This window comes from Tachysurus fulvidraco, chromosome 1 (assembly GCF_022655615.1).
Source record: "Tachysurus fulvidraco isolate hzauxx_2018 chromosome 1, HZAU_PFXX_2.0, whole genome shotgun sequence".
Classification (NCBI taxonomy): domain Eukaryota; kingdom Metazoa; phylum Chordata; class Actinopteri; order Siluriformes; family Bagridae; genus Tachysurus; species Tachysurus fulvidraco.
This window is the reverse complement of record NC_062518.1, coordinates 13,584,795-13,605,010: the sequence shown is the minus strand read 5'-3', so window position 1 is coordinate 13,605,010 and position 20,216 is coordinate 13,584,795. Positions and strand designations below refer to the sequence as shown.

General features: G+C 39.7%; 3 protein-coding genes across 5 annotated transcripts; all 3 read right to left on the bottom strand.

The window, feature by feature from the left end:
- Nucleotides 1-31: 31 nt before the first annotated feature.
- Nucleotides 32-3,642, bottom strand: dynlt3 (dynein light chain Tctex-type 3). Its single transcript, XM_027168468.2, has 5 exons — nucleotides 3,488-3,642; nucleotides 2,049-2,090; nucleotides 1,820-1,943; nucleotides 1,612-1,689; nucleotides 32-786 (listed from the first exon to the last, which is right to left on the bottom strand). The coding sequence occupies exons 1-5, from the start codon at nucleotides 3,512-3,514 to the stop codon at nucleotides 716-718; spliced, it is 342 nt and encodes a 113-aa protein (XP_027024269.1). The 5' UTR covers nucleotides 3,515-3,642; the 3' UTR covers nucleotides 32-715.
- A 1,445-nt stretch (nucleotides 3,643-5,087) lies between these two features.
- Nucleotides 5,088-20,213, bottom strand: rpgrb (retinitis pigmentosa GTPase regulator b). Of its 3 annotated transcripts, XM_027168638.2 has the most exons (18): nucleotides 20,092-20,212; nucleotides 19,312-19,437; nucleotides 19,106-19,198; nucleotides 18,373-18,435; nucleotides 17,916-18,074; nucleotides 16,986-17,135; nucleotides 16,065-16,223; nucleotides 15,605-15,760; nucleotides 14,916-15,125; nucleotides 14,346-14,470; nucleotides 14,061-14,240; nucleotides 13,114-13,276; nucleotides 12,553-12,659; nucleotides 12,275-12,334; nucleotides 7,522-7,725; nucleotides 7,288-7,330; nucleotides 6,201-6,304; nucleotides 5,088-5,843 (listed from the first exon to the last, which is right to left on the bottom strand). In XM_027168638.2, exons 1-18 carry the CDS (start codon nucleotides 20,120-20,122, stop codon nucleotides 5,661-5,663), a joined length of 2,316 nt encoding a protein of 771 aa, XP_027024439.1. In that variant the 5' UTR covers nucleotides 20,123-20,212; the 3' UTR covers nucleotides 5,088-5,660. The 3 variants fall into 3 exon arrangements, with proteins under 3 accessions (XP_027024439.1, XP_027024441.1, XP_027024442.1); XM_027168640.2 differs by lacking the exon at nucleotides 16,986-17,135 and having other exon boundaries at nucleotides 20,092-20,213; XM_027168641.2 differs by lacking the exon at nucleotides 14,916-15,125 and having other exon boundaries at nucleotides 20,092-20,209.
- LOC113657098 (spore wall protein 2-like) lies at nucleotides 8,028-12,268 on the bottom strand. Its single transcript, XM_047816608.1, has one exon. The coding sequence runs from the start codon at nucleotides 11,398-11,400 to the stop codon at nucleotides 8,500-8,502; it is 2,901 nt and encodes a 966-aa protein (XP_047672564.1). The 5' UTR covers nucleotides 11,401-12,268; the 3' UTR covers nucleotides 8,028-8,499.
- Nucleotides 20,214-20,216: the final 3 nt, after the last annotated feature.

Sequence of the window (20,216 nt, the reverse complement as noted above, 5' to 3'; positions counted from 1 at the left end):
GTTAAAATCGAAACATACTCGAAATGCATAATTAAATGTGAAGGACACAAGTCATCTTTATTCTTAAGCCATTCATAAATAAAGAAAAAGTAATCATTAAAAGCAAAACATTTTGCTATTTGTTGTTACAGTTGTGCTCTTATCAGACACAGGATATGGTGAGATTTATTTTTTTGCACACAAGTAGAGACTTTTAATGCTTTGCTGATATAATACAAATATCAATTTGTTCTCTTTCTGGAAATTAATGTAATACCTGATTTAAACTTGACATCTACAACTTGCTATAAACCTTGTACAAGAACTGTTGGATACACAACTTCAAAAACAAAATGTAAAATAATCAACAAATCGGGTTCATATCTGATTCAATTCCTTGTATATTTTCTAGTCATTTATTAAGGAATTTCATATCCTCAGTTACACAACACTGAATTTAACTCACCAAAGTGAACAAACACGTTTGCTAACGACTGCGCTACGCATTTACAATCTACTCAAAAATGTTAGGAGTTAAAAATGATGAATGGCAAACACAAGCAGTTATGTTACAATATTAAAGTACTGGTCAGGTGACCTCTCTCAGGTTGCTTGATCCTTAACCCAACAACACAGGGCTGGAACAACACTGCTTCATGAGGCTGAAAGGAGTTCATTATGCCACCTGGGGTGTGTGTGTGGGGCGGTCTCATGGCGTGCTGCAGGCGGCTCTGGTTCACAAAGCGACGGCAAACACGCAAACTACACAGTACATGGTGCGATTCTCCCATCTGACTGTGCAGCTTCCTATAGAGAAAAGAGAGAGAGGAAAAAAAAAGAAAGAAATGATAAACAAGTGCTTATATGTCATCGGATTACTTGCTGTGTTGCACAGGCAAATGTAATTAATCTGTGGTTTGTTGTCAATCTTTCATCATTAACGCCTCAGTTGGGGGTTAAGTAAAGAATAAAGACAAGCTGTGATACGAAAACATTCCTACAATGTAGAGCCAGATGTCCAGGACTTGTTCTGGATGTACATCTTGTCCTTTATAGGTCCTTCCTCCTATTCCACTAATGACAGTCTGCTGTGCCAAACATTTCTTTTAAGCAGCCAAACATTTTCCTCTTTTTGTTTGGTGAGGAATGTGTGCAGTTGTTCTCGGTTTAGACACAAATACAAGTCTTGTGAATGAAGATTACAAATCTGGCATTGATCATGCTACAGAAAGTTGCTGCTCACTGTACTTGTCACCTTGTTTAATATCATTTTCCTTGCATTTCTCAAGAAAGGCTCTTGAATTTAGTAATAAACTGATTTATTAAAAAAAATAGCATCTCTCAGTTTAGGGAGTCTGTGTTTCAGTATTTATATAGTTTTATATTTATTGTACATACTAAGCTGTGTTTCAAACACTAACTTTGTTATTGGTGATCTAGAGAATTCCGACTCAAAGATTTAACTAGAATGGCATCATTAATAATCCTTCTTCTAGCTCAACGGTTTAGAATCCCTAAGCTGTATCCAGCTTCTTTCTTTAACACCTTATTGAATGTAAAAGGTAGAAATATTCACATCTCTACAGATTTTGTGCACAGACAAATGTTCACCTAACCTGCCTCTGCACTTACCGTCAGTGGTCGTGTCCCAGTAACAGGAGTTAGCTGTGTGGAGACCTGCGCCACTCTTCTGCATTATAGTGCAGTTAACTAAAGGAGAGAGAGAGAGAGAAAGCCACGTGCACACACACAAAGCCACACACGCATACACACAGAGTTTAGAATAATAATCAGTGATATGTTTATGTAAAATGTTTTAGGAGTTTGGAGACAAGATTACCGATGTATTTATATGCTTTCCCCTGTTTAACCAGCTGAGTGAGAGAGTGCTCCACAATGCTCGCTGTCCACTGGTTCACTTTATTTTGGCTGTAGTCCACACCTCCGATTACACCCTCGATGCACTGCCCAACACATACACACAGTTAATTCTGACACATGATGCACATTAACTCTGCTTTTTCTATCCTGGTTGATGTTGGTTTCTTTGTGTTGCTGATGCAAGTTACCTCTTTAACTGCATTACTTGCGTCGTCAGGACTGAATCCAACCTATAGGAAAGAACGAAAGAAAAAAAAGAGAACTTGACTGAACGCACTGTTCCTGTACTATTTACTTTACTCAGAGCTTCCAAACATTTAGACCGCTATTTGAGTGTATTATCAAATAAAACAGCTGTATCTGCAATATTGTTCACTACTTAGGGCTCATTTTATTTGCCATGTTTAACTGTACAGTGGAGAACCTGCAAGCGCACAAGGGGATTCAGTGTATTAGACTACAAACAGACTAATGCAGACAGGATTCCCCCAGACTTTTTACAACCTTGGAACTTCCAGGATCCGCTCATAGACGTAGGTTAAAAACCACTGCTCAGATACATTACATTAATGCTAATGTGCCTTCCTTTCTCACACTGCTCCACTATTGTATATCCTGCATTAATGTACAGTTCATTTTTTCTTTCATCTGTAACTTATGTAACATTTCTAAGTTTATATTTGCTCCGGTCACTTTGCACATCCTGCATTAGTGTACAATTCAATTCTTGTTTACTTCCAATTGCTTGTTTTTTTTTTTGTTAATCTATGTTTATACACTTTATTATTATTATTATTATTATGACCTTTGTTTATTATAATTATGCTTCTTTATCATTACTGAGCACCAACACACCAAGACAAATTCCTGTATATGTAGACCCTACAGAGCCTGGGAATAAACCTGGTTCTGATTCTGATTCTACTAGGGGACAGGGAGATAGGGGACAGGGGGCAAGGAGCAAGGGGACAGGGAGCAAGGGGACAGGGGGCAGGGAGCAAGGGGGCAGGGAGCAAGGGTATAGGGGGCAGGGAGCAAGGGGATAGGGGGCAGGGAGCAAGGGGATAGGGGGCAGGGAGCAAGGGGATAGGGGGCAGGGAGCAAGGGGATAGGGGGCAGGGAGCAAGGAGCAAGGGGATAGGGGGCAGGGAGCAAGGAGCAAGGGGATAGGGGGCAGGGAGCAAGGGGATAGGGGGCAGGGAGCAAGGGGATAGGGGGCAGGGAGCAAGGAGCAAGGGGATAGGGGGCAGGGAGCAAGGGGATAGGGGGCAGGGAGCAAGGGGATAGGGGGCAGGACACTGGTTTGTTGATAGCCACCTTTACATAAACAAAGTCTCCATAGTAACATCATCGTTCAGCCACACCCGGAAATCTCAATTCTACATGACTGTAACGGATTTATTAACAATAAACCGTTTTAATGTATAAAATACAGTAATGTAGGGGTTTTAACTCCAACATTACTGTACTTACTGCACTGTACTGAACTTATATCCTCGTCTTATATGATTAACTGTGTGATTTATCTGTCCGACGTCATCTGTACTTGGCCACCGGTCTCTTTATAACAAATATATCTTATTTTCTTAATCTTGTTTTCAGTCAAAAGCGTTTAAGCAGGTTTTACCTCATCTCCGGAATTGAACTCCTCCATTATTCAGTCGTAAAAAAATAAAAAATGCTAATTAATAACGCGAACACAAGCGTTTGTCGCTGCCTGATTCGACACCCTGGTGGAGAATCACAGTACGCATGCGTGAAATAGAGTTCCGTGACTTTTCCACCGTAAGGTTTCGGTTTTTTGCTGCAGCGCCATCTAGCGACAGTCATCCATAATTACAGCACAGCGATGCATGCTCTATTCTGATTGTTATTGAGGAGTTGAAAATTCAATGAAATTACGTTAATGTTTGAGTTTTCCTTATCCTATCGTACGCAAAACTTAATGCCCAAAAGATTTTGAATATAGTTAGCATGCTTGCTGTTATATAAGTTGTGATATAAGTTTGATTGGACAGCATAGTCTAGCATGGTGTAGTGACTAATCAAGTCCCTGGTCAGCATGACCCAACCCTTGCATCTACATCCCCCTACCTATACACCTGCCTGTCTTCTGTCTCCCCACACACCTAAACCCCTTCTCAACCACCAGCCTAACTATCTGTTAGGTTTTTTTTTTCATTAGTTGCATTAAATCTTACCCAGATACAATAGTGCTATTTTCTGATTGGCTATTGTGTAGACTGTGTAGATTGTGTTTTTTTTGATTGGCTGATAAGTGTCAGGGTCGACTAAGAACTCCAGGGGAGACATGCTTACTGTCCGGCTCCGTAGAGACAGCGGTGCGGACAGATACATTTTGGGCACTGCGGCTTATTAAATATATGATAAATAGTAAGTTTTTCTGTGTGAGAAATACAATGTGTGGCGGAGGGCGTGAAAAAGACCGAAATGGGTGACTGGCACACTCAATGCGTGATACTTGAGAGCCCTGCCCAACCCCTGACTACCCAACCTACTCATGTACCTCTACCTATTTACCTCTGCTTTGCTAGTCTTAATGTCGGTGTGATCAGTGATTAATTAGTAGGTATGATATAATAATAATAATAATAAAAATATAGCTAGCTAGAATTGCAAGATTCAGTAATTGCCACTTAGCTAATAATAAACTCCTACTAACACAATTACTGCGTATATAACTATTAAGAAGTGTTAATGATGAACTACTTATTCATAGTTACACACGAATACTAGGAAATGTATTGTAGTGTTACTGAGAATTCTTAAAGCACTTTGATTAATTAAATTATGACCTGGGGACTGCCAAAACTGTTCAATCCTTGTTCTTGATAAGATGACTTCAGCTAAATAACTGACATAAATGCATGTGATCAGAGCAGCTACATCTCATTCAAAGAAGAATCACTGAGCCAGCATTCATACATGAATTGGTTCTGCTTCAGTGTTTTTCCAGAGTCAGGTTTGAGTCACTGAAATGCTTTCCTGGCTCTGCATGTTCAATGTGGTTTTCAGTTGACATGCTGGTCTAATATGGGATATATTACCCATAATCCAACCAACCAGTCTGGAAAACTCCAGTGTAACAGTAACTGAAGTCTAGTAAAGTGTCTGTTACATGCAAAGGTGTCCAGGTCTGAAAGCATAACGAAGCATTGATTTAAACTGATAACGCTGCTTAAAATCTAATAGTGAAAACCCCAGGCTAAATTCACTCACTTCCTTTTAATTCTTACATATATTTACATACATTTCTTATAATATGTGAAAGAATAAGAAAAAAAATCAAAGACAGTGAAATATCAAAAGTGCAAAAGGTGCAGTAATACTTTTAAATAACAAATAAATAGTTGTGTACTAGTTTTTAATTTATAATTGTTTTGTAGGTATTTTTCCAACACATCAAACACCACAATCAAGCACAAAATATCACAAAGTGCAATCATCTGACAAGAAAAAAAAAACACACAACAAAACTGTCATGAATTCCCAAAATGTTTATGTTCCTCCATAGTGCTTTGAAAAATGTCCCATATCTGGTGAGATAATTGTAACCGTTTGTGTCGAGGTCTAATATACAAGGCACATTATGGCTGTTTCTTTTAATCCAGATGTCCAGATATTGTGTCATGATTAGCTTTTACTGTCTACCAGATAAAACATGGTTCTTAGACCATGTTCTCAAACACTTCTGGGTTTTGTGGCTTTTTTGTTCTAATACTAGGCTCAGAGAAACATCCTAAAGAAGCAGGTCTAGAAGCTGCTGGTTTTGGATGGGATCAGAGTAGAATGCAGGTGGCCGAGCGGGATCGGTGAGGCAGAGAGTGAGAGGCTTTAACCCTGCTGTTATGTTCTGTATCTCCGTTGTCGGAGCTGGAAGCTTTCTCAGCAGGGCTGCTCTCCTCAACTGGGGCTTCTGATTTCTCCTTTTTGGTGGAAGACCTTCGCTTGAAAAGAGAGATCTGAAGGCATACAATATCAACAAAGAACAACACTTTAATGCATTTTGTCTATTAATGTTGCATCTTCCCCTAATTTAACCAGATGCCAGCTTTCTCCTATTATAGGAGCATAACACACTCGGAGGAAAATCACCATCCACCCTCTTCCTCATACATGAGCTCACAGACACCCATGATTGAGTATAACATCCAGGACCAGTTTTGCACCCTATGCTCCTGGCCATGGACAGCTGTGGCATGAATGGGATTGGGATAATCATCATCATCCTTTTAATCATCATCAAACTCCTGTTATTCTAGAAAATGCTTTATATTTGGTCTGTACAACAGTGGCAGAACTCCCTGCTGTTCCAATACCTTGCTGTTTGATCCAAATAAGCCCTTTGGTTTGTCCTGTTTGGCCTCATTTTGGTTTAACTTCTCCTTAATAAGTGGACTAGAAGTGTCATTTTCCTCAGAATCTATAAAAATTCAACAACAACAACAACAACAACAAAAATGTGTTAATACATGAATATTCAAAATACATGAATACGGGCACACCCGAATAAAAAAAGCAAATACAAATGTACAAAAACACACTGAATATGAAATAAATATGCAAACAAAAAGAGGAATTAAAATTTAACAGAAAAAAAAGGAAGTTAAATTAAAAAGATTTAAGGAAACAAAGCAGAATAAATTAGAACAATAAAAAATAGAAGCAATCAAAACACCATTTAATTGGTAAACAGTACAAACATTGTCAAAAAAAAAAAAAACCCAATGAAATCAAGTTTACCTGCAATCAAATAAAACAGTTTAGACAAAAGTCCTTCATCAGTTATGCAAGAAAATCGCTTTTAAACCTATAGGAGGTGAAACCTGGGCACATTTATTCATTTCTTTTTATCCTGCTCACAGTCACTGTGGATAAGGAGGAACTTGCTACTTACTAGCATGGACACATGCATTACTTACAGTATTTATACAGTATTTATACAAATAATCTCATTAAAACTCTAATATTAACTCATTGATAATTAATTCTAATATTAGAATCGAATCACACGGTTATGCAATAATTGTCAGATTCCTGCTCCTTCCTTTTCCTCTAAACGATTCCTTTTTGATTCCTGCTGTTTTATCAGCAGTAACATGGCTATGCAAGCTAACGAGCTAACTCTTTAGCTAATTAGCTGTAGCCGCTTAATCAGAGAAGTTAACTCTCACTAACCGCAGCTGTTATGGGGTTGATGGTTTTTTCCCACAATAAAATAGGAATAGAGCCGTTTAGAGCGTGGCCGTTTAGAGCACAAGTACAAAATAGGCAGCAGTACAAAATAAACCTACCTCAATTGCAATTGATGGAGTACATACATTTCAGATTGTTACATAATTCCTTAAGGTAATAAGCATACAATATAAAGGAAATAAAGCACATGAAAATGAAACTGACACTTACGTTTGTTTGGTCCATCAGGTACAGGCGCCTCTTCTATATCATCCTTTACATAGATCAGATCAAGAGATTTTAATTTAGTAAAACAAATAGTAACCACTTTGTAACGTTGATTAAAAAGAATACCGAAGTTATCTATATGTTCCGTCATATTCTTTATCAGAGTCTTCTGCTATTTCACATGTACCGTCTGGGACAAAACCAACTGTTTTCTACAGAAGCGATTTAATATTTTACCTGAGGTGTTGGTGGGATCACACTGCTCTCTTGCTGCTTAGTTTTTTCCACTAGCTCTTTGTTTTCTTTATTTTCACAATGCTCCTTCACATCGTTCCCCTCCTCCTCCTCCTCCTCGTCTTCTTCCTCGTCCTCCTCTTCTGTCTGCTCTTCCTCTCCTGTTGTCTCATCGTCACTGAACTCTATGGTCTTGCGGTTGGAGATCTGATGAAAACCCAGAATGGGAGGTGATGAAGGCGCTATAGTATAAAGAGCTCTAAGAACTGAATGTGTTAGAGAAAAGTGGTGGCAAGGGTCAAAGCACGAAGGCAAGGGACATTTGGGAATGTGTTTGGATGTAGTAGGGAGTTAACAACATAGAACAGGTACATGAGAGAGAGCTCACCTTTACTCTCTCTCACACACACCACACAGAAAAAAACAAGGTCTGAGAGACTGGGGATCTACGTTGGCTTGTCTGCTAAGGGGACAAACGTCTCACCTCGTATTGCAAGTCACTCATTCCACTTGCTCATGATCGCTTGGGGTTTCTGACCATTCGGGAGTTTGTCTGTCCACATCGGCCACATTCTCAAATGCAGTTATTAGTATTATTTACTTGCAGTAAAGTCCATTGTTTAAAATCACTCCAACAGATAGACAGAAGATTCACAGCAAAGAAAGCCTACATAAGTACGTGAGAAATCATTGCACTGACCAAAGAGTAACGATTAAGAATAAATTCGAATAATAGTTAAAAAAAATAAAAATAAAAAATAAATCCTATTCCGATTAGGAAATACCTAAGGAGGGTTTCAGTACAAATAAGTGGAGAACAAGCAGCAAAAGAAACAGATTGTTTTGTTAATAGCAGCTGAAGATGATGTACATAAAGATCTATAAGGCATTATAGATATTTCTGTGTGAGATGGCTGAGGAAAGTGAAACACATGGACAGGAACAATGTCTGATGTTCATACTGAGGGAGTGGAAGCGAATTTATTTTAAGTTGAGGTATTGAGGAAGGACATCATCCCAGAACTGTCGAGGCTCCTGAGACTCCTGAGAACCTGACTGGTGTCTTCTAGCTGGTCCTTTTATACTCTTTGAGGTCTCTTGCTTCGCTTTAGTTTGCTTTGACATAACCGATGGCTTTTCATTTCCTTTACGTTTTTTCTTAGGTTCTTCTTCTTCATCTGCTGTGTCCTCTGTGAATTCGTCCACATCTTCCTCCTCTTGGTCTGCATCTTCTTCATCCTCACCTACTTCCTCCTCTTCCTTTTCACCTTCACTGCCATCTTCCTGCTCTGTTCCTTCTAGATCTTTCTCTGCATCAGAATCTTCTTCTTCTATATCACCACTCTCCTTTTCCTCTCCTCCACTTTCTTCCTCTTCATTTTCTGTTTCTCTTTCCAGTCCCTTTTCTTCTTCTTCATCACTCTCTTTTTTCCCTGTTTTTCTTACCTCCTCATCTTCATCACTCTCTTCTTCCTCACTCTCTTCCTGTCCTGCTTCACCCTTCTCTTCTTCTTCCTCACTCTCTTCCTGTCCTGCTTCACCCTCCTCCTCCTCCTCCTCCTCAGTTTCTTCCTGTCCTGCTTGACTCTCCTCCTCCTCTTCTTCTTCTTCTTCTTCTTCTTCACTCTCTTCCTGTCCTGCTTGACTCTCCTCCTCCTCCTCCTCTTCTTCTTCTTCTTCTTCTTCTTCACTCTCTTCCTGTCCTGCTTCACCCTCCTCTTCTTCTTCTTCTTCTTCTTCTTCTTCTTCTCCTTCTCCTTCTTCTCCTTCTTCTTCTTCTTCACTCTCTTCCTGTCCTGCTTCACTGTCTTCTTCTTCCTCACTCTCTTCCTGTGCTGCATCACTGTCCTCTTCCTCCTCCTCACTGTTCTCCTTTTCCTCCTCACTCTCTTCATTTCCTACTTCACTCTCTTCCATTCCTTCCGGGTTATCTTCATTTCCTACTTCACTCTCTTCCTCACTCTCTTCCTTTTGTACTTCACATTCTTCCTCTTCTTCCTCACTCTCTTCCTGTCCTGTTTCACTGTCCTCCTCTTCTTCCTCCTCACTATTCTCCGCTTCCTCCTCACTCTTATTTTTGCCTGCTTCACTCTCCCCATCTTCTTCCTCACTTATTACCTTTCCTGCTTCACTCTCTTCCTCTTTGTCCTCACTCTCTACATTTCCTACTTCACTCTCTTCCACTTCTGACTCGCTAACTTCACTTCCTACTTTACTCTCTTCCTTTCCTACTTCCCTCTCTTCCTCTTCTTCCTCACTCTCTTCCCCTTCTTCCTCACTGTCTTCCTGTCCTGCTTCACTCGCTTTCTCTTCTTCTTCACTTTCCTGCTCGTCCTCTTGTTCTTCTTTCTCACTTCCACCCTCTATCGTGTCTGCCTCTACCTCATTTTCATTTTCACTTAGCTCTTCGTCCTCTGACTCGTTTTTCCCTATCCTGACAGATGCCTTCTCCTCTTTGGAACTATCCTTTTCTTCTTCTGCTGCTTCTTCATCTTCACTTTCACCACCTTCACCAGGAATGCTTTCAGATTTAGAACTTTTATGCTCATCCTCACTTTCCCCCTCTTCTAGCACACTGTGTTTCTGTCTATTCGTTTCTTTACTGCTCTCTTCCTCATCACGGCTCATTCTGCTTTTGTCCTCTTCTTGCTCAACAGCCTCACTTATTTCTTCACCCTCTTGTTCGTCTGTAACCCGACTTTTCCCTTCTTCCTCAAACTCACACTCACTCTCCTTTCCTTTCTCTGATTCGATCGTACTTTTCTCCTCTTTCTCCTCTCCTTCGCTCTCCTCATCTTGACTTGAGTTTCTCCAAGTCGTCTCAACTTGCTCTTCATCGTTATCATTTGTTCCTTGACCAACACTTTTACTAGCTTCCTTGGCAGATTCCACACTGCTGCTCTTCTCAATTCCTTTCTCCAATCTCTCACTGTCTGTGATCCCTTGACTCTCATCCTCCTCTTCTTCCTCCTGTGATAAGTGATAGATCTCATCCTTCTTGACTGCTTTATCTTCAGATTTCTCCTCAGCGTGAGACTCAGACACGCTCCTCTCAGTTTCCTCATCTGAAGTTGCAGGCACCGGCTTTACATTAATGGTAACCGCCATCCTTTTGCTTACATTCCTCTCCGGATCCTCACATATCGAGGCAGCGTTTGAAAGAGACTGTTCGTCCAGAGTGTCTGAACTCTGCCCACTAGTTTTCAAGGAGCTGATGGATGCTGCTCGGGACAGGAAACGGCTGGAGGCTACATCTTTCAGAAGACGCACAGGACTCTCAATTGGCAGGTCTTCTGTTAGCGATGTCACTCCAATGAGAGAGTATGGCATTGTGTTCTCTGAATGGGAAATGATGCTGTTTGCTGAACTGGCTGCTGCTGCTTCAGGGTCCAGCGAAAGCTCTTTTTCTGTCTTTTGTGTGTCCATGTTGTGCTTGCGTTTGGTTGACTGGGTCTTCTTGGTTACTACCTGTGCTTGATTATACTCAGCATTAATAGCGCTGCTGTTCCTTGTTTTTACATCATGCTCAATGGTGTTGTCCAGTAATTTGCTGTGAACAACTACTGGCTTGCTTCTTGCTACTTTGCTGTCAGACTTCGCAGGTATGTGTTTCACCTGTGTGATTCGAGCGTAAAACTTTTCTTCGGTGGCTTGTTGCTGTCTTTTTTCCACTGACTTTGTTGTGGATCCTGCTTTCTCTAAATCTGCCTCTCTAAAACGTTTAGCCTTTTCTTTTGATTCATAAATTACTTTCTCATCTCCTTTTATATTACTTAGCTGCTCCACCACCTTTCTGCGCTTTACCTCAGATTTTACCTTCCGCCTCTGTCCAGGCCAAAGCAAGCAGAAGGGAAAATGAAAGAGTGAGAATTGAGTGAGCATACAGCGCGAGAAGAATGAGTGCTGAATAAGCACAAAGATGAAAAAAGTAAACGGATAAATAAATAAATGCTACCGAGTGAGTGAGTGAGAGAGATAGCCATGTTAATGGGAAGAACACACGAGTATTAAAATAGTACTGTAAAGTCATGCCACATCCCATAATTATCACCAGTGGCTACTCAATGGCAACTGAAACAACAGCAGTACTGGAGAAGCAGGTAAAATCTACTAAGATAAAATGTTGGAAAATGTTGGTATATTTTTTTTTATTTTTACTCAAATGAAAAATGTTTATTCCATCCATCGTACAATCGTACAAACATCCCATCAGCCATATGCTTTTGAAAATAAAAGCCTGGACTTAAAAATATTTAGAGACGAGGCTTGTCTAATGGACAGTGGCAAGGCGTTCGAGAGCCTGGGGGCAACAATACAAAAAGCACGATCTCCCCTGCACTTAAAAAAGCTTCGACTTTGGAGACTTTACCTTCTGCTCTGTGTTTATGTTCTGTAAAACTGCTTTGAGACAATGTCTATTGTAAAAAGCGCTATACAAATAAACTTGAATTGAATTAACAATAGATCCTGGTTGGAAGACCGAAGGGATCTATTAGGTTGATACCTAATTCAGTACTGTATCGTCCTCTTGTTATATTCTACATATAAACCCCGAGAAAATGACGATGGCTTATCTATCTGATTATGTCTGTTCTTTTCATCTCTGTAAACCAGTGTCTGTGGTCTTTACCCTGCTGAACTCTCCTATGTGCTATATGTAGCACTGGGAACATTAATATAATATACCGCTTTATTTAGGTAAGGCGGCTTGAATGATTGCATTAGGAAGAACACTTGGATCCCATCCACTGCTTACCTTCTGCACAGGACACAAAGTAATAGTCTTCTCAGCTGGATCCATCTTCATTACATGAGTCTTTTAAAACAAAACAAAACAAAACAAAAAAAAACACATAAACGTCAGACACCAGCCTATAATCACGTCTGTCATTATGACATTGTTGTAAATTAACCCGAAGGTTTTGTAGGATTGTTTTAGATTTAAACTCATATGCTGTTCATTATACAGTGTTCAGCTATAAATTATTAAATCAGTCCGGTAAGGCAAGGTAAAGCAGTTCTTTCTGTACTTACTAAATTTAATAAATCCACAGTTTCTCCCAAATTTTTCACACTTTCATTATCCTCGTAGTTTTCAACAAGAGTCTTCGCTTCTTCTTCATGCTCTTCTGAGACCTTGCCTATGAAAATACACATACTGTATAATGCACAAAGCGTCAAACATTCATTCATTCATTTTCTACCGCTTATCCAAACTTCTCTGGTCACAGGGAGCCTGTGCCTATCTCAGTTGTCATCGGGCATCGAGGCAGGATACACCCTAGACGGAGTGCCAACCCATCGCAGGGCACACACACTCTCATTCACTCACACACTCCGGACAATTTTCCAGAGATGCCAATCAACCTACCATGCATGACTTTGGACCGGGGGAGGAAACCGGAGTACCCGGAGGAAACCCCCGAGGCACGGGGAGAACATGCAAACTCCACACACACAAGGCGGAGGCAGGAATCGAACCCCCAACCCTGGAGGTGTGAGGCGAACGTGCTAACCACTAAGCCACCGTGCCCGCCAGCGTCACACATATCACTATTAATTAAAGTAGTCAAAACTTTCAATAGTCTTCATTACCGGTGCTGCTGAGAAGGCCATTCCTCTGGAAACCATTTGTGGTTCTCTGCTTTAGTTGTGAAGGAAACGTCTGACTAGAAGCAGGTAGAGACACATTAAGGTGACCTGAACTAAGAGGTGGAAGAGTCCGGAACATCATCCCAAACTGCTCTGGAGAGCGCTCCTAAAAAAAAAAAAAAAATAAGAAGAAAAAAAGAAAATCAAACACAAATGATTATGAGATTGTAACAATGCCATGATCGGAACTTGGAAGATACGAAATAACAAAAACAAAAAAAAAATTCAGTTTGATTGTGTGACAAAGATTGGAACTGGAAATGTTCACTCAAGCAAAAATGACTGCATTCATCAGTGACAGTAAAAAAAAAAAGAAGAAGAAATGAATTGTACTTTTAGAAATATATTAAAGATGTATATATGATGTAAAGGTATAAAATTGGTCGCAGTGATTAATTGCCATTTACTCATTTACAGCACCATCCACTATTAACTAATCTTTTAATTATTTTGCCATTAAATACCTTCTTCACAGTTCCACCTAAAATTATTTCTATTACCATGCTACTAATAAAAAAATGTCATTTTATCCTAAATAACAAACATTTATCTTCATTTTCTACCCATACAGCTCTTGGCTCTCACCACAGGAAAAAACACAATTCCAACTGGTTAAGCATTTCTCACAACGGCAGCTTGTAAAATGTTATTAATCATACTAAAGAACACATTTAGTATGTATGATATATTGAAACATGTATTATTAATTTTTTTTATGAACGTTATTATAGCACAGTTAACACACAAAAACAATCCCTGTAACCTCGTAACTATCCCTCAATATTTCCAAGTAAACTGCTCTGAGGTTATGTTAACTTCTTCTACTAACAAGCATGAATTCACTGACAGTGATGTAATCATTATAATTAATTGTGTTACACTAAACTCACCCTCTCTCTGCGCCTGTCTCGGGCTGACAGACTTCTGTTCAGACTGTGTCGAGACTCCGCCTCCCGGAGCAGCTTCTCCAGATGGTCTTCAGTCACATCATTTTCCTCTAGGATCACAACTTCTGACCTTCTGAGTCGAGGTTTAGCCAATACTACCATGTGACATCCGCCACAAGTAACCTAGAGGAAAAACCCACGAGTACAGAATACATGCATGATATATTCTGATAAAATCATCTGTATGATTTAGAGAAATTGATACTATACAGCCAGCACTATACTCACAGCCTGCACGTTATTTTTGAGGAATCGTGGACATAGTGTTGGTTTGAATTGATTGGCAAAGTACTCATCTCCTAGGGCCAGTTTCCCATGACGGCCATCACCGAATGTGTAGAGAAGTCCACACTCTGAAATGAACACATATAAAATGAGATATTTAGCAGCACATGTCGAGGAGAATGTTGCATGAGGTGGTAAATAAGCAAGGGAGGACCTGGGACTTCCTGTTTGTATGCGATACACCACAAGCCTTCAGATTTTCTATTCAGAACCAGACCCAAGGGACTGTTAGATGTGTCAAGAGAGACCTGGGAAGAGAAACCCTCTAGGTTTTGCTATCAAATATGTCCAGCATGTGCAAGACATTAGTGCTTTCATAGCCCCCATCCTTAGAAAACATATGGAGGAAGAGCAGGTCCTATTTTTTTACCCTGTGCCAAGTTCCTATCTCACTGCCATGGCCCCTACACGGTTAGAAATTGGGTGGCCCCAGTGAACTAATGTAACAGCCAAATAAGAGAAGGGAAACAGGTATGGGTTTGTCATGACAACTTGATTAAAAATGGTTTGAACCTGTCTCTGTGCACTCAGCCTTCCAGTGTCTTCCCAGACCCACCATGTGTCCAATCCCCTCCCAAAGACAAGAAAAAGTAGGATGGAATTGTTGAAGATGTCTGCCAGCCCTTGGTCCCATCATAGAGGTTCCAAAGGCCAACAGAAACCATAGTGTCTCCAATGATCTCCCGAAAACCTGAATCCCAGCACTTGGTTTACTGCCACATCCTAGCAACAGGTATGCAACAGGTACTTTCTTGGGGTAAGTGGGTTATATAGAGAGGAGTTTTGGGTCATTATACAGTCGTATGCAAAAGTTTAGGAACCCCTGACAATTTCCATGATTTTCATTTATAAATACTTGGGTGTTTGGATCAGCAATTTCATTTTGATCTATCAAATAACTAAAGGACACAGTAATATTTTAAATTAAATTTAAAAACTTAATTTCTTGCACTGAATAGCCTTCATTTCACAACAATACATTTTTCCTTAAAAATCATCTGATCAATTTGATGTTTTTGAAACAGATAAAAAATCATTTGTTCTTTGGAAAACAAGGAAGTGATCGCAAACATTTGAACAGCATTATTATTAACATCAGCATTATAACAATATCAATATATCATATACAATATGTAGCAGAATCTGGCTTAGTGGACAAGCAAAGTTTATGAGTTGGTGTGAAGACAGCACCCTTGCAGTACCTGTGAGAACAGCGCTGTGATTTTCTCCACATGCTATGTGCTTTACTCTTCCCTTCCGGAAATGTTCCACCTCTTTTGGTAAGCGGGACTCAAAGGTGAAGGTGCCATGACCCAGTTGACCAAACTGTCCCAGGCCAAAAGAATAGAGGTTTTTCTCTGAGCCCAATAACAAAACACACAAACACATCAAGGACCAAGAAAAAAGTACAGAATAATAGTAAATAACAGAACAAAGACAGTGAGTCAGACAGGCACTAAATAACAGATGACATTGACGTAATACATGATGTTCGCTAAAACACAGTAGTGGGTGTCTGTCAGGTACATGTGTGACATCTGAATACTGTCTGTTCAAGATAATTACACACTCTAAATCTCAGTTTAGGCACAGCTCAAGAAAAAAAGGCCACCTGCCATTGTCATCTCTTCACAGCATGACTTTTTGTGTCGGTTGTAGTACCTGTGAGTGCGAGTGTGTGGCCTCCCCCACATGCCACCTGCAGCACCGGGTCAGAGATGCCCTCCACCTGCTGAGGCACTCTGTGATTGGGCGCCTGTGAGGTGCTCAAACCCAGCTTTCCACCGTCTCTCTCTCCAAAGGTGAATAATGCCCCGTCCTCTGGAACGCACAATACAGCCGTTGCTTAGCAACAAACCGAAGTATGACGGGTACGTTTCATTCAATCAAATTAATGATGCATTTTGTTGTGCTCCATAAGACACTGAAGGCCATTGAAATGATATCAGCAGTAATCTGTTTCAAGAGTCACAGAGGCAGAATTAATGGAGAATAGCTTGACCGGTGCTATTTCCACAAATATTAAGTAAGAAAACACAATGGTTTTGTGGTCAATGATTAGGTAGTTGTGCAATGACTGGGAAATATTAACACAGCAATTTGCTAGCATTTTGTTATTTAATAATGAACTCCTACTTTTCAGCTGTTGTGGAACAGCAGATAACATAATTTCTGTTATAAACTCTTCTTATTTTTCCCACTTGATGTCAGTAAGACAAAATAAAAACAACTAAACAGTCTCTTGTGATGCTCATAAAGTGCTGATGTGGAGAATAACGTCTTTGTCATGCATTGGCACATTCGTAATGCGTTTATTATTCGTCCTGAATTATATCAGACATCCACCAAACCCCTGTGAAAGAGCTGATACTACAGAAAAAATACCACTTTAGAATGAACTAATGAATCTTACAGCTAGAACTACTGCCAGAGGTGCTGTTATAAGGAATGAATGAATGCCATCTGACCAATTTAACAGAGTTGTGGTATAATGCTTAATGGCATTAATGTCTCTTGTAGTAGATCAAGTAACATGGTGCTGGACACTGTCAAGTCATAACAAGCACGCTGAGGTGAGTTTACCTGTAACAAAAGCAGAGTGGTAGTAACCACAGGAAATCCACGTCACCCGTCTCCCCACATAAAGTTCACGTGGAGTGGAAGTACCTTCCTCCTTTCCCAAACCAATCTGCCCTTCGGAGTTATCACCCCAGACGTACAGCTTACCGTCCTCTAGAAGACGACAACGAAATAGACACGATACAGAAAAGAGTACTTCAACTGCCCAGTACGCAGGTTTCCAAATGTAGTCTTGGACAAAACTGAGTATTTTAGTGAAATGCTGTTAAATACCTGTTTTTTTAAAGGTCTGGTTTAAAGGAGCTATTTAGGAGGCATACAGTGCACAACATAGAGGGTCATAAACTTACTGGAACCATGTCACTTTCCAAAAGAACTCATTTAAAGATGTTGTTAGGAACCATTCCCCTCAATTTAACATTATGGCATATCTTACACAGGTTCATGACATAAAATCCCAATAGAGTTCATTTCTGTTCAGTACTGTTATAACCTGGAAACCAAAATAGGCATAATTAGGATTATAATTAGTGTTAATTCATGTTATATGTGTTATCTTGCAAATGAATTGCAGTAGATTGCAAATAAATGGATATATTTCATATGTATGGCGTTGTTGGTGTTGTTCTGTTTGATCAACACATTTGACACTGACCGAATGTCATTTCTCTCTCCATAACTGAGATGTGAGGTAACTTGATTCACATGGGCTCGAGTTTATGAGACTTCCTGAACTGTCCTGGTCTGACATGTAAAAAAGTAACCAGTTGTATCTTTGAACATTATATTACTCAAACTACTTCACTTAAACTCAGCTTTACTAGCAGTTTAGAGACTAGACTCGGGCGTGAGTAAGAGTCTAATTAACACAGCTAGTTAGCTTGTCATGCATCGAAACATCTGTCAGAAGACTTCAGCAGTTAAATCTCTCACGTGTAATAGCAGCTGACGTGTTGGAGCCCGCTGCGAGCATCTTGATTGGGCCTCGTTTTGTGAAGAACTCCACCAGCTGGAATGAGGTTCTATCCACAAAGTCTCCAAGACCGAGCTGGCCTTCATTATTCCCCCCTGCTGCGTATAGGTTACTGGATGCTGCGGACACAAACAGATTACTGTCACACCCTTGTCTCTGAAATAAATACTGTTTGTTGCAAATCTGTTTACAAAGACTTATGGGCCTTTAATTACACAGTACATTAATAAGTCACATCACTTCATCTAATATCTTCCAAGAATGATGTTTGTTTACACGTAGGCCACAATATTAATCAATATCTCTGTCTGACCTGGGGAATAATTATCTCAGAACAAAATTACTTTACACTTTAGCGTTAGCACCATGTGCTCCATTACTCATTAACTTAGTTGGAGGAAGTGTAAAAATACTTACACGTGTAAACGAGAGTGTGAGTTCTTCCGCAAGCAACAAGCTTGACTTTTTCGGATTTCAAAGCTTGAACAAAAGTAAGGTTTGGTGTTAGTTTCAAAAGGCACTGTAAGACAGTTCTGTGTCATAACACTGATTTGCTGCTCTGATTGTCATGTCAGATTACATCAAAATCAGCAATTCTGGCAGATTTTAAAATGAAAATGTATCACTTCAGATGGATAGACAAAACTTCCATTCAAACTGCTGTACAGAAAGATGCAGACTTCTATTTAGATCCCGAATAACAAAGCCAGGGGTAACAGTGACAAGGAGAAGGTATAACAAAGAAACCTTAAAAGGAACCTGTCCTCTTCTGAATGTCACCAGAATTAAATGAGTGTTTAAAGGATGTTCAGGGTAAAGTCTTGAGATGAGCACAGGATTTCATGGGTACAAATCTATAGCATCCAGGTGAGTTTATTACATAAAGAATGAGTCTTTGGCATGAACAGTGTTTTTGTGAAGTATCCATGGACCAAGCGCATTAGTAGTAGGTAAGTCACGTGTTTATCAAAGAACAGAACCGATATTTTACTGTAGGATCTTCAGCAATAATAACACCTAGATGTCCTGTGTGTGTGTGTGTGTGTGTGTGTGTGTGTGTGTGTGTGTGTGTGTGTGTGTGTGTGTGTGTGTGTGTGCTGAAGGATTTAACGGATATCGACTTTGTTGTCTCCTCAAGAGTGAAATTTACCTTTAACACAAGTAGGTTTATTCACGCTGATCTTTTCGCCCAGGCCGAGCTGTCCCCAGTTATTACTGCCAAACATGAAGAGTTTTCCGTTCTCTACGTTAGGATACAAAAAAAACAAACAAAAAAAAAACAAAAAAAAAAAACCAGATTGATTGAGAGAGCTTAACGCACAGAGCAGGACGTATTTCTCAGCATGTTAATCGTACCTGTAATTAGTGAGGTGTGTTCATCTCCACAGGCTAGCTTTATAGGAACGTCATTTTTCAACCAGAACTTGCTGGGAACATTGTCTGCAAATTTACTCTTGCCGAAAGTGAATACAGCTCCAGTTTCTGCCATAAAACAAGAAAATAATTCAAAAAACCATTGAGTCATTTCTCAAGCCAACCATCTCTCGTCTATTTCACCCAAACGGATATATATCTAATTTCTTACTATTCGAATTTTAATATACAATAAAGATACTTACAATAAACAATTATCTACCAAGTGTAAAAAATAATAATAAAACATTAACTACATTTCAACGTGATTTTATTGTGTATTTCACAAGAGTTGACTGTAAATAGTGAATAATTATTCTAATTGTAAATAAAATTGAACTTTGAAATAATACACTGCAAGAATTTTATTTTTATTTTCAGTACACAAATAAAAGTGAGAGCGAGCGAGCGAGCAGGGGGCGTGGCTTCGTTGTCCCTAGCAACGCAAAGAAGCTACTTTTCATTCGCATGAAATAACTAACAGCTCGTTTCACACTGAAACAGAACAAAAAAAAAAAAACAACAGTTTTATAATTTTGTGTGTTTTTTCCCTTCTGTCCTCTTCCATTAAATTCTCTTTTCACCTAAATTCTCACTCTGTTATGTAACGTTACACAATTCGGACAGAGACAATAATAGCTGTGGGACGTTGCTCTTACTATCTGAAATTGTAATGTTAAAAAAGAAATAATAATTTGCAAAAAAAAGATGAAACAAACCTACCCGGTATCTCATCGTCTGCGTCTCCAGCCATCTCTACGGTAATCAGCTTATTACACTGTGGAACCCAAAATAAAATTCACTTCCGGTTCACGAGAGCCTAAAACCGTCACTTCCTGTTTACCTCC

Coding starts and splice junctions, on each gene's coding strand:
- dynlt3 (XM_027168468.2), bottom strand. CDS start 3,514: ATGGAGGAGTTCAATTCCGGAGATGAG. Junction 2,091..3,487: donor AGTTCAATTCCGGAGATGAG/GTAAAACCTGCT, acceptor TCTTTCCTATAG/GTTGGATTCAGTCCTGACGA. Junction 787..1,611: donor CTGGGACACGACCACTGACG/GTAAGTGCAGAG, acceptor TTTTCTCTATAG/GAAGCTGCACAGTCAGATGG.
- rpgrb (XM_027168638.2), bottom strand. CDS start 20,122: ATGGCTGGAGACGCAGACGATGAGATACCGG. Junction 6,305..7,287: donor ACCTGATGGACCAAACAAAC/GTAAGTGTCAGT, acceptor GAATTTTTATAG/ATTCTGAGGAAAATGACACT. Junction 5,844..6,200: donor TATTTGGATCAAACAGCAAG/GTATTGGAACAG, acceptor GTATGCCTTCAG/ATCTCTCTTTTCAAGCGAAG.
- LOC113657098 (XM_047816608.1), bottom strand. CDS start 11,400: ATGCTCACTCAATTCTCACTCTTTCATTTTCCCTTCTGCTTGCTTTGG.